The 13,382-nt window shown below is 50.3% G+C and overlaps 1 protein-coding gene across 7 annotated transcripts in view; it reads right to left on the bottom strand.

The window, feature by feature from the left end:
- The window catches only part of LOC129384461 (uncharacterized), a 209,746-nt gene that overhangs the window by 134,019 nt on the left and 62,345 nt on the right, over positions 1-13,382 (bottom strand). For 6 of the 7 annotated variants that reach the window (XR_011890088.1, XM_072284284.1, XM_072284285.1 and 3 more), the window contains one exon: positions 12,425-12,607. The exons of the other annotated variant lie outside the window; for it this stretch is intronic. Coding sequence is in view for 5 of the 6 variants with exons in the window: in XM_072284284.1 (XP_072140385.1) it covers positions 12,425-12,607 (183 nt within the window). In the remaining variant the exon portion in view is untranslated. The remainder of the gene's footprint in view (positions 1-12,424; positions 12,608-13,382) is intronic. 7 annotated transcript variants of the gene reach the window in all.

Below are 13,382 nucleotides of genomic sequence, written 5' to 3'. Positions count from 1 at the left end.
AGTGCCAGTCGAAGGTCAGGGGGCGCTGATTTCACTCGGAAAGCTACGTCAGCAGTAAGTGCGTATGCCACCCAACCAAAGACGGTATGATGTGGCAAAACGGGAACTATCCCGCACAGACGCAGCCGTGAAGTCCGCAAGTGGCAGTCGACGCCATTGCGCCTCGAGGCAGGCAAAACCTGTGTGTAGGACGATCAAAGTAAGTAAATATGTTGGCTCGGCTGCTACTGCTGCCAAAGTGTCGGTCGGGTAGAAGATGCAGGTCCTTTATAGCCAGGGGCAGTGCCAGTCGAAGGTCAGGGGACGCTGATTTCACTCGGAAAGCTACGTCAGCAGTAAGTGCGTATGCCACCCAACCAAAGACGGTATGATGTGGCAAAACGGGAACAATCCCGCACAGACGCAGCCGTGAAGTCCGCAAGTGGCAGTCGACGCCATTGCGCCTCGAGGCAGGCAAAACCTGTGTGTAGGACGATCAAAGTAAGTAAATATGTTGGCTCGGCTGCTACTGCTGCCAAAGTGTCGGTCGGGTAGAAGATGCAGGTCCTTTATAGCCAGGGGCAGTGCCAGTCGAAGGTCAGGGGGCGCTGATTTCACTCGGAAAGCTACGTCAGCAGTAAGTGCGTATGCCACCCAACCAAAGACGGTATGATGTGGCAAAACGGGAACAATCCCGCACAGACGCAGCCGTGAAGTCCGCAAGTGGCAGTCGACGCCATTGCGCCTCGAGGCAGGCAAAACCTGTGTGTAGGACGATCAAAGTAAGTAAATATGTTGGCTCGGCTGCTACTGCTGCCAAAGTGTCGGTCGGGTAGAAGATGCAGGTCCTTTATAGCCAGGGGCAGTGCCAGTCGAAGGTCAGGGGGCGCTGATTTCACTCGGAAAGCTACGTCAGCAGTAAGTGCGTATGCCACCCAACCAAAGACGGTATGATGTGGCAAAACGGGAACAATCCCGCACAGACGCAGCCGTGAACTCCGCAAGTGGCAGTCGACGCCATTGCGCCTCGAGGCAGGCAAAACCTGTGTGTAGGACGATCAAAGTAAGTAAATATGTTGGCTCCGCTGCTACTGCTGCCTAAGTGTCGGTCGGGTAGAAGATGCAGGTCCTTTATAGCCAGGGGCAGTGCCAGCCAAAGGTCAGGGGGCGCTGATTTCACTCGGAAAGCTACGTCAGCAGTAAGTGCGTATGCCACCCAACCAAAGACGGTATGATGTGGCAAAACGGGAATAATCCCGCACAGACGCAGCCGTGAAGTCCGCAAGTGGCAGTCGACGCCGTTGCGCCTCGAGGCAGCAAAACCTGTGTGTAGGACGATCAAAGTAAGTAAATATGTTGGCTCCGCCGCCACTGCTGCCAAAAATTGAAAAGCTTGAAAACAAGAATCTCGTGCCCGGCCTTTTCATTGATTTCACTAAAGCATTTCATCGCATCCATCACTTCGCATTACTTCAAGTGCTTGAATTTATAGTATTCGAGGGCACTTTCTAAACCTCATGAAATCTTACCTAGATAATCGCTATTAATGCATCTAAATAAATAATTGTCGCTCAGATTTAAAACACATCAGCAGAGGTGTTCTTGAAGACAGTATTCCTGGCCGATTTCTTTTTATAGTGTATATAAATGACCTAAATAATATGTGTAGAGATGCGGAATCCATAATGTACGCTGAGCATGCTAGCATATATATTACGTCATCTGAACCTGGTAGCCTTCAGAATAAAGCCAATAATGCTCTAAAAAACTCAGTGCCCTTTCACTCTTTGAGGAAGGATGACCAGTCAATCTGTGTATGTGGGAACCTTAATGGCGAGCTGCACCTCCACCGTGGGTTGGCCTCGCGTTGCACTATCTTCGGTATCGGCCCACGTATGGGGAGTGCTAAACGCCTGCTTCAGTTCCACCGCGGGTCGGCTCGGCATTGCACTATCTTCGGGATCGGTCCGCGTATGGGCAGTGCTTAACGCCTGCCTCACCTCCGCCGCGGGTCGGGCCCGCATTGCACCATCTTCGGTATCGGCCCAGGATGGGGCATGCTTGACGCCTGCTTCACGTCCGCCGCGGTTCGGCCCGCCATTGCACAGCCTTCGTGATCGGTCCACGTATGGGGAGTACTTAACTACTGCTTCACCTCCACCGCGGGTCGGGCCGGTATTGCACTAATCACGGTATTGGCCCACGTGTGGGGAGTGCCTAACGCCTGCCTCACCTCCGCCACAGGTCGGGCCGGTATTGCACTATCTTCAGGATCGGCCCACGTGTGGGGAGTGCTTAACGCCTGCCTCACCTCCGCCGCGGGTCGGGCCGGTATTGCACTATCTTCAGGATCGGCCCACGTGTGGGGAGTGCTTAACGGCTGTTTCACCTCCGCCGCGGGTCGGGCCGGTATTGCACTAACTTCGAAATCGGCCTACTTCTGGGGAGTGCCTAACGCATGCTTCACCTCCGCCGTGGGTCGGGCCGTTATTGCACTACCTTCGGAATCGGCCCACTTCTGGGGAGGTCCTAACGCATGCTTCACCTCCGCCGTGGGTCGGGCCGGTATTGCAGAACCTTCAGGCTCGGCCCACTTCTGCGAAATGCCTAACGCATGCTTCACCTCCACCGTGGGTCGGGCCGTTATTGTACTACCTTCGGCATCGGCCCACTTCTCGGGAGTGCCTAACGCATGCTTCACCTCCGCCGTGGGTGGGGCCGTTATTGCACTACCTTCGGGATCGGCCCACTTCTGGGGAGGTCCTAACGCATGCTTCACCTCCGCCGTGGGTCGGGCCGGTATTGCAGAACCTTCAGGCTCGGCCCACTTCTGCGAAATGCCTAACGCATGCTTCACCTCCACCGTGGGTCGGGCCGTTATTGTACTACCTTCGGCATCGGCCCACTTCTCGGGAGTGCCTAACGCATGCTTCACCTCCGCCGTGGGTGGGGCCGTTATTGCACTACCTTCGGGATCGGCCCACTTCTGGGGAGGTCCTAACGCATGCTTCACCTCCGCCGTGGGTCGGGCCGGTATTGCAGAACCTTCAGGCTCGGCCCACTTCTGCGAAATGCCTAACGCATGCTTCACCTCCACCGTGGGTCGGGCCGTTATTGCACTACCTTCGGCATCGGTCCACTTCTCGGGAGTGCCTAACGCATGCTTCACCTCCGCCGTGGGTGGGGCCGTTATTGCACTACCTTCGGGATCGGACCACTTCTGGGGAGGTCCTAACGCATGCTTCACCTCCGCCGTGGGTCGGGCCGGTATTGCAGAACCTTCAGGCTCGGCCCACTTCTGCGAAATGCCTAACGCATGCTTCACCTCCACCGTGGGTCGGGCCGTTATTGCACTACCTTCGGGATCGGCCCACTTCTCGGGAGTGCCTAACGCATGCTTCACCTCCGCCGTGGGTGGGGCCGTTATTGCACTACCTTCGGGATCGGGCCACTTCTGGGGAGTGCCTAACGCATGCTTCTCCTCCACCGTGGTTCGGGCCGTTATTGCACTACCTTCGGGATCGGTTCACTTCTGGGGAGTGCCTAACGCATGCTTCACCTCCGCCTTAAGTAGGGCCGCTACTGCACTACCTTCGGTATCGGCCCCTGTATGGGCAGTGCTTAACGCCTGCTTCACCTCCGCCACGAGTCGGCCCGGCATTGCACTATCTCTGGGATCGGCCCACTCGAACGACACGAAAATTTTCTTGGGCGGTTCTGGTATACAGCTTCGCTGTAAGACTCTCCAAGAATCGTCAGCAGCAAACATTCTACAAATTAATACAAACAAGACAAAAGCCGTGAATTTCAGGCCGAATTGAAGCAAATAAATTGTACTCCCAGCACCCTTCTTTATGCGCGCGCGACAAGCAAAATAGTAAGTAGTGTGAAAATACTTGGACCTATGTTCACACAAGATATACTTTGGGATGTGCACATTCAACCGGTTTTAGGCAAGTGATTCCATGCTGTTGTTATGATGGCGTGACACAGAGATATATTACCTTTCGAAATTGAGCTTTTTGTTTACAATACACCCGTTTTTTTTCTTTATTTTATTATTGTATATTTGTATGGGCTACAAAGACACGTAGAAATCTGGAAAGAATACATTTACTGCAAACAAGGTTTGTTCGAGCCCTTTTTAATGTACATATATTTCCCATACTTCAAATTTATTTTTGAAGGGAAACATAACGCGCGTGTTTATTCTTTATAGCTATAAATTCAACCTGGTGTTCAAACTGGAGGTAAACGGAATTTTAAAGTTTTTTCGTGAGTTTTCTAACTCAATAAAAATACGCATTCATACCAGACTCGTCACATAGAAGAGTGGAAAGTGGTCACTACGCGGGCAAATTATTCTATGCAAAAAATATCACACACACTTCCAACCCTTTTAAATTCACTTCATAAATCATATATTTGGTTACAAACAACTTCTGTACAAACAGTACGTGTACATTTCAACAATCCTTGCTGACATATTAAATAAAGAGCATCATCTTTTGTCTTGCTTTTTAACTTGTGTGACTGCTGCATGCGAAAATGCATTAGTTTTCAACCTTTTGTATTCTCTGCATGTATACTATAGCTGCCTGCGTTGTAGAGGTGGCTGCGGGCTTCATTCAAGTTGCTTGTTCCTCAAGCGACTTTCACCTTCAGTCTCATTCATCGTTGATGGAAATAAAGAAGTTCTTACTATTGTTATAATCTGACTCTGCGACAGCTCTGGCAAGACGCCGCTGCGCCCGCAGTCCGCCCATCTCGTTCGCCTCCGTCACGCCGTGCTCCTTCTCCGACTCGCCGCACCCCGGACCGGAAAATTAGACAGTGTAGCTTCCGAAGGCGGAGCCGCATTTACCACATTGGCAAGAAATCCTTGCTTGACTATACCCACGAAACAGAATCTTTTGGACGTTCTTGTTGACAACGTTCCTGTGTGCGCTTTGATTGACACTGGGGCACAAGTGTCCATTATGAGTGCTCCTCTTCGCCGTCGGCTGAAGGAAATCATTTAGCCTGCCCCGAACCGAGCCGTACTAGTCGCCCATGGAGGAGGGACTGTGGCTATTGTCGGCATATGCTCTGCCGGGCTCACGATCGCTGAAACATCGTCGTTTTGTTGACCGTTATCGAGCATTGTCCACGCGAGCTTAATCTCGGTCTGCACTTTCGCGCCACTCATTCCGCCTTCAGTGACTTTAGGCCGGCTCACTCTCTTCTTGTCGACCCTGTGGATCAACCTCATATCCAATTAAGTTGCATGGGTGTCATTATCTTGGATTGTGGCGCGAAGTAACACGGACACAGACTAGAAATTTTTATTGAAGCGAAGAACATATATATATATATATATATATATATATATATATATATATATATATATATATAGGTGATTGCAAAAAACCGTAGCATAAGAAGATGACAAGGCATAAAGGTATAAGTTAAACATATCAGGAGCTCGGGAAGTCAAAAAAGGAAACAACAAAAAGACACTGCTTCAGATTAACGCACGTGTTGTGAAGATACTGAAATTCGCATTCTAACAGAGACAAAGATGCATGGCTAACGCAAGTCTCTCCTAATCTTTTGATGTGGAATGCCACGATTATTTCCCGTGTGGTTTGGCATTTGTGTCCTGAAAGAATTTTTGTGTCTTCAAAGGTTTACAACCGCAATTGAAACAATGTGACGCTAGATGTGAAGCATTAGGGTTGCTAGCCACCCTAATGCTTGCTTTCTAATGCTTAATGCGCCACAGAAGACGGCACGTATCCGGGCCGCGTTTCTTGCTTGCGCACGCGAAGTTGAGCCGCGTTCGCCAGCTACCCCTCACACGCTTGCGCTCATACGGAACCTCACGCCGACGGCGACGGCAGAAATGCGCCTGGAGTGTCCGTATAATTGCTATCGCAATAAAACGTAAAGTTCGCTCGAAGTAGGCGGTGAGTCCACTGTATATTTGTGAACACCGATGCCCATTGTGATACGTATAGCGCGAACGAAAGATAGGGTTGAGCTGCAGTGCACGGCTGCTGACCCAGCTAGGCCAGTCTCGGATGCATGGCAGCCAATGAGGCCGTAAATATCAGCCGACTGCGATCTTCGTTGCGTGAAATAATTGTCAGGAGAGGGTAAAGCGGCACCGACGGCATCTAACATGGCAGCTTGTGAGCGTTGGCCATTTGTTTTGAATCGCCCTCACTTTATGCATCGAAGCAAAATGTAAAAATATGCGGATACCACGCAATGTGGGAATCAATGTAATCGAAGCTTTGTATGCTGTTTGCTTTATCGGACGATAATTAGCGGTGATGTTGGGGGCGAATGTGTAATTTCTTCAGCGTTTAGTCCAATACAAGAGTAGCGCGTTGATGTTGAACGTTACCGTGCGTGAAGCACTGACTGCTGTTTGTCTGCGTGGTGCACAGAACCCACAGCGATACGTCTTTGTTTGAGTCGTGATTGTGTGTCACTGTTCATAGTCTCTGAGGCGATTGAGCATTGTCATTACCTCACGTGACACATCGCATCGTGGCGGAAGTGTTAAACTTTATGGGGCCGTATGCAATTAAAACAATTATTATACTTGTGTGCACACATTGTATACATACATTCGCGGTGTGCACCACGTTTCGCTGCGTAGCGAAGACGCTCCTGTGCCGCGCGACGCTCCTTTCGGACCTGGATGTCCTCCACGCTGAGTGCACGCTTTGGAGGCATTTTGCTGGCGCGTGTTTACTTGTTCCTTAAGCTTACGTTGCCAGCACACTGCTGAGACGACAGCTCCAAGCGCTCTTTTAAGGATATGGACGATGTTAATGTTTAAGCTATCAAAACCCAGCACGTGACCTGCACAGTCCCGCACCGGCATTTTCGTCGCATAGGAAAGCAAGCACAGCACGTGCCTTACGCATAACTGTGAAACGCTGCGGCGCCGGCCTGAATGCACGGAGGCGGGCGCCATCTGGTAGTGTTACAAGAAACCCAGTGGCACGCCCGGAAAGACCAGCACAGCATACAGTGCCAGGAATGTTGGGAGGAGACTAAAAGAAAGCTTCGCTTTAACGGTCGAGCGGTCGATTACTGGCCGCGAGGCTGCCGGCGACTCCAGAGGGTATCCATGTAGTCTCAGCGTGGTAACTGACACGATTAAAACATAGATGTGATAAACAGAAACATTTGGCGTATGTTACTTTACGATAAGTCGGTCATACGTTGCGTTGTGATGAACAACAAGTCAAATAACCCACTGCAGACTCTTACCTGAATGAATACGCCACCGTTGCTGCTTGGTTTCTTCGAAATGTCACTACCGAATAAGGCGGCCTTCAAATCGCGAAGGTATGGCTCACGGAAAAGTCAGTTCTCTTCGATCCCCCCCGCGAACCCAGGAACACCAGGTTTGTGGCATCGAATTTCGTCGGCCTTCGTCAATCTAGATTGTGTGAAAGGGTAGCTGACTTGAGAAAAGCCCCAAACATGGCACACGCTCAACCTACACAACTTCACGCAGCTTGCAACGATGCGGTGATAGCGGTGTGCGGTACTACGGGGCCGCTGAGCTAACCGGAGCTGTGGGCATGGAAAGAAAGGGTACTTGTCTTCGGATAGAGACCGAACAGTGGTTGAACGGATCGTGTATTCTGGGAAGGCTGCAAACGAAACCATTAGAGGGGAACAATCATGCCATTAAACAGCACTTTGCCGAGCTATCGCGTATGCAGTTGTGCCTTGGCTCCGATTGTGCTTCACTCATTTTTACAGGGTGATCATGAGTGCTCATGTCGACGGAAACACGTCTGTGGGCTAGCGTACCGTCAATGAAGGGATATTTATGGAGAGCAGGCCGACGCAGTCGCAAAGTGAGGAGGCACCTTATGGCATGAAGGAGCAGCAAGGCTGCAGGGTAGAGCAGGAAGCGTGCCTCACACGTCGCCCGCTCGGGACCTAGCGGATGATGTTTATTGGTATCCCCAGCGAAAAGAGGCGGGCAAAATAGTCCCCTAGAGTACCTGATTCATATTTGACTACATTGATCGCCGTCAAGCCTTATGCCTGTGTGATTTCGATCTTCAAAGCGCCATTTCTGCACTCGTCTCGTGCCCGTTTATTTTATTTCTTTTTAATTGCGCTACTGCCTTTCCTTCGAACTTCGTGATTGAAAGCTCTATTACTAATTGTACGATTACATTCGCCTGCAACAGCTCCCGCTCCATCACTATCTTCTGTTCCGCCATCTTTCCAATACTCTAATCGTCTTTTAGCTATCTCGACAGAAGGTAGAGGAGGTAGTAGCAAAGGCCATTCAGAGCCTTGAGACATCGCTTCATGCTACTATGCAGCAACAACTCACAGCTATACAACAGTTAGTGGCACAGTAACAACAATTCGCAACTCAACAACACTCTAGCACTCAGTTGGCGGAACGCATCATGCCACTAGAGGAACGCGTAGTAGCACTGGAAGCTCGTCAAAGCCGGCGCCCCAAGAAAGCAGCTCATCAGACCCTACCAGATTTGCCGAATCCTCTGGGCTCCCCAGAACCCCATCTTGTGCACGTATCACCCCCCCTTAATAACGAAGATGGCTCCTCCTCAGCATATACGCAGTAAGCACGGGGGCTCCCCAGGCGAAACCATGGTGTGGCAGTGGAATTGCCGGAGCTACAAGAACAAGTATGGCTCACTGATACAGTACATCGCTACATGAACAAGACCACCTGAAATCACCGCACTGCAAGGAACGAACACGCACGTCCGCCTACCTGGATACCTCCCGTATGGCATCGATACACGTGACAGCATTCACACCCTGGTCATAAGAAGTTAGTGGCCGTTCAACACCATCTCCAACAATCCGAACCTCTTGCCATTCTGCTCGAAATTATCCCACAGGCAACATAGAAGGAGAGTCCCATGTTTGTTCTAAACGTCTATTGTCGGCCGAAAGGCGCGCCATCAGTCATCAAACAGGTTTTGGAGCCCCGTAGCCAGCAGGGAACCATCCGCTTGTAATAGTGGGCGACTTTAATGGTTTATATGTACAGCAACCCCAGGGAAACCTGCTTCAGAAAGTTATTGAGGACATGGATCTCACACTCGTGAACGATCCAAGGAATAGCATGAGGCTCAGCACAAGTGTTCAAAGAGACGCGAACCCCGACTTACCCTCACCAAAAGTATCCCCCAAATTTGCTGGACCAACCTGGAGGAGTACCTAGGCAGCGACCACACGCTGCTAGCTACCATTCTCCATGGGCTCGAATACAAAACCAGGATAGGCCCTGCTCGCCTCACGGATTAGGCCAATCTGCGGGAGATAAGAGAAGAAAGAGCTACGAACGAACAGAGCCAACAGCTTCAGTCAATTAAGGACTGGATCACGCAGCTTCACCAGGATGTGAGGGCGCACACCAAAATGCTTGAAACATCCACCACCACTCCGAGCATCGACGCTCGCTTGCTCCACATGTGGGAAGCCCGGCGTAGCCTGCTGAATCGTGGGAAAAGGCAAAGATTAAATCGCAAGCTCAAGAGGGGAATCACACTACTCACACAAGAGGCTGCGGAATGCGCTACCACGCTATGCCGAGAAACTTGGCTATCCTTCTGCGACAGCTTGAGAGGAAGACTGAGTACTTCCAAGACGTGGAATTTATTGAGGTATTTAATCAACCCGGCCCGCAGCAAAAAGGAATCTCACCACAATATGGCCCCAGTAATTCACCAATTTCCAGGAAACGATGCAGACCTCCTTTTAACTCTCAAAGCCCATTACTTCCCCACACAGCTATCGGAGGCTCTGCCACCCTATATCGGCACCCCTAACGATCTCCTAGATGAGGACATCCATCTGTATGAAGTAACAGCGGCGATGATGCGCTTGAGACGCCACATAGCTCCGGCAATGGACCGAATTACCAATAAGGCACTTGTAAATCTTGACACCCCTCGCTACTATAGCTTACCGCTCATCTTAACGAAGGATGGAGGGAAGGAAACCTTCCCGAGGACTGCGAAATTGCCGGGGTTCGTCTGATACCGAAGCCGTGCAAGCCACCAGCCATTGAGAACCTGCGACCGATCTCCCTCACCATTCTTGGAAGACTCGGGGAAACTTCCAACAACGATGATAGGATTCCATCCACACCTCTAAACTCAAGACATGCTAATTCACCTGAAAGAGGAGGCGATTCTACCAGCGACACGCAACTCCCCCACGGCTATCCTCGCCTTAGATTTTAAAGGGGTGCTCGATAACGTCAAGAATACAGCAATCTTACAGAGGCGAAACACGCTGTGCTGTGGGGCTAGGACGTATTGCTATATTAGAGATTTCCACTCAGATAGAAAAGCCATCGTAAAGTTCGGGGACCAAGCCACAAACCCCTTCAATTTTCAATATCACCCTTATAGGCCTACCACCACTTCTCGATAACATCCCGGGAATCCGGCATGGCCTATATGCCGACGACATCACTATCTGGTTGTCCACAGGGTCCATCGCGGAAATGGAGAGCCGCTTGCAGGTATCGACAGACGTGGTGAGCGACTATGCTAAGTCATGCGGCCTGAGCTGCGCCCCCCAAAAGTCAGAGCTACAGCTCGTCTCACCGCGAAAGAGGCACGCATCCGACTCGCCTACTATAAACATACAACTGGAGGGACACACCATCGTTCCGTCTCACAGCGTAAAGATATTGGGAATGGTTTTCCAGTCGGATAGCACCAATACAATATTAATTAACAAGCTTAAGAATACAACAGCCCAAGTTACCCACATGATCCGGCGAATAACAGCCAAGACAAGAGGCATGGGAGAGGCGGACATGCTTCGGCTGGTCCAAGCCTTCGTCGTGTCTCGAATAACTTACGCTATTCCATATGCGCTACTCAACGCGACTGAACTCAACAAAATCAACGCAATGATCAGAAAGGCATATAAGCAGGCAATGTGCCTTCTGATCCGTACGTCCACAGAACGCCTACAACGACTAGGTGTGCACAATACGGCCGAGGAGCTGATCGAGGCACACTTATCCAGTCAGCGAACAAGACTGGTGGTTACGGAAGCGGGGAGGTCCATCCTCTTACGCCTGGGACTCTCTGCCCCACTCAGCCATCCGCCGCCTCAAACTGTGCTTACCCCATGCCATCGGGAGCTACATCACCGTACGTCCTCTACCTCGCAACATGCACCCAGTGCACCACAGAGAGTGAAGGGATGCCCGAGCCCTGGCCATACACAAGCGATACGGGACTTTACCATCTACAGCCTACACGGACGCGGGTTCTTACCCCAGATGCACAGCCACAACAGCCACCGTAGACCTTAACAAAGCACATCGGAGCAGCATTTCGCTCACACGAAACGATCCCCTCCAAGCCGAGGAAGCGACCATAGCCCTCGCGCTCTCCCAAACAGAGGTTGAAGTCATAGTGACCGACTTCCAACAGGCGTGCAACAACTTTGCTAGCGGCAGAATTCATGCCACTACGCTCGAGATCATCAATCAAAAGCCGCCAACGAGATCAGCCATGATAATCTGGGCGCCAGCTCATCACGGCATTCCTGGCAACGATGTCGCCTACCACTTGGCTCAACATTTGACCCACCGAGCCGACGCTGAGGAATCTGAACCCGAGTACATGCACCCCCTAGTCTCGTACCAAGACTTCACAACACACTACAAGCTAACTCGCAGAAAATATGACCCCCCCCCCCCCCCGCCACAAGTCACTACCTAGAGAGCAGCAGCGATTCCTCTGATCTCTACAGGTTGATACATTCCCCCACCCAACCAGAAATCACCTCATAGCCCCTGCACAATTCTCTCCGCAATGCCGCTTCTGCGCAGAGCCCGGGTCCCTCAGGCACATAGTAGGGAGTTGCAGAGGGGCACCATTAAATCCTCCGAATCCTTAGCACACCAACGAGTTTTGGGAGAGAGCCTTGGCCAGCGCCGACCTCTAGGATCAGCAACGGCTGATTGCGAGGGCCCAGGACGCGGCCCGAGCTCAAGGCATTCTGCATTCAGGACGCCTCTTCAAAGCTGCATTCACCCAATAAAAATGTTTATTCTCTCTCTAAGCAAAGTTCAGCGAAGAGCGCATACATTCTTTATAATCACGCGTTAAACATACGTTTTAATAAACAATGCACTCCTAAAAGCATCCGAGCCACATAATGGATAAGGTGCTCCTGAGAGCAATGCGAAGCACGTAGCACTCCCCGCATAAGTTTCCCGTTAAAGCTAACTGTCGCCCAAGCTGCCACGGCGGCGCCAGCTTGCGACGTGAAGTGTGACGTCCTTAGCCTTTCGTATATAAGATAACCGGCATAGCAAGTGATTTCAATGTTGTTGGAGCACTGCTATGTTTTTTTTTTTATTAGAAGTTCAGGGAAAGATGACAAGCCCATTCGGGCGTGATAAGCTTACCACACTTTTGCTGGAACCTTCTCTAAGGCCGTCCGTAATCTCGCTGTAAATGAAGTGGTGCTCCACGGGTACTATTCCTTGAAACATGTCAGCGTACTCTATGGTGGCGCCCAATTCGTTGAAGTTAGGACCTTCAAGCTGAAGTTGATCGGACTTGAAATATTCTTTGTTATTCACGTAGAACTGAAAAAGAAACGCGCTACATCACTTTGCAAGTCACCATAATTTCTAGGAATGGACATCGCATGCAAGCACAAATGGGGACGCCTGGTCGCGCATGGTGTAGACGAATCTCTTCTTTTGCTTCAACGATTGAGAATTTGACATGTAATAGCAGGACGCTATTACCATATCACCCGTGCGCGTCTTGTCCTGTGATAGGTATTTACGATATTAGTCACCGTTTAGAAAGTGAGTTCTGGCACGAGAAATGTTGCTGGGCTTGTATTTTTTCCATATTCATCTGCGTCTTTCAGTACGCAGATGAATTCTTAAATTTGATGCAATCCCACAATCTAGTTTCAAAATTCAACTCACTATCAATTATACAAAATGTATGTCTTCAGATGAAATTGTACCAAAATATGGTGTATTTTGTGTTTACATGGCTCAATTGTAACATACAAATTACGCAGCCACCATTGACTGCTCTGCCGCTTTTCCTCCACGTTAGCAGCACAAGTCATTCTTATCATGAAGATTAGAATAATCATCATCGTACTCTTTAATAGGCCTCTGCCGGCGATCTCTCATTGTTCCTGCCTTGGGCACGGTATCCTCATTTTATGGCAGGAAATTTCCCGAAGTTATCACATTTATGAGGTCTTGGCTATTCTCTAGTGCACTTGCCATCCCCGATATTCTTACTTATTTATTACCCCTTATCTACCCTATACGCTTTCATAGCCTACCCAACCGCAATTCTTCCTCGAGATCTCAATTCGAAAATCGACTAGCC

Source organism: Dermacentor andersoni, chromosome 9, assembly GCF_023375885.2.
Source record: "Dermacentor andersoni chromosome 9, qqDerAnde1_hic_scaffold, whole genome shotgun sequence".
Classification (NCBI taxonomy): domain Eukaryota; kingdom Metazoa; phylum Arthropoda; class Arachnida; order Ixodida; family Ixodidae; genus Dermacentor; species Dermacentor andersoni.
Note: the sequence above shows the minus strand (reverse complement) of the source record. Positions and strands in the feature narration are given on the sequence as shown.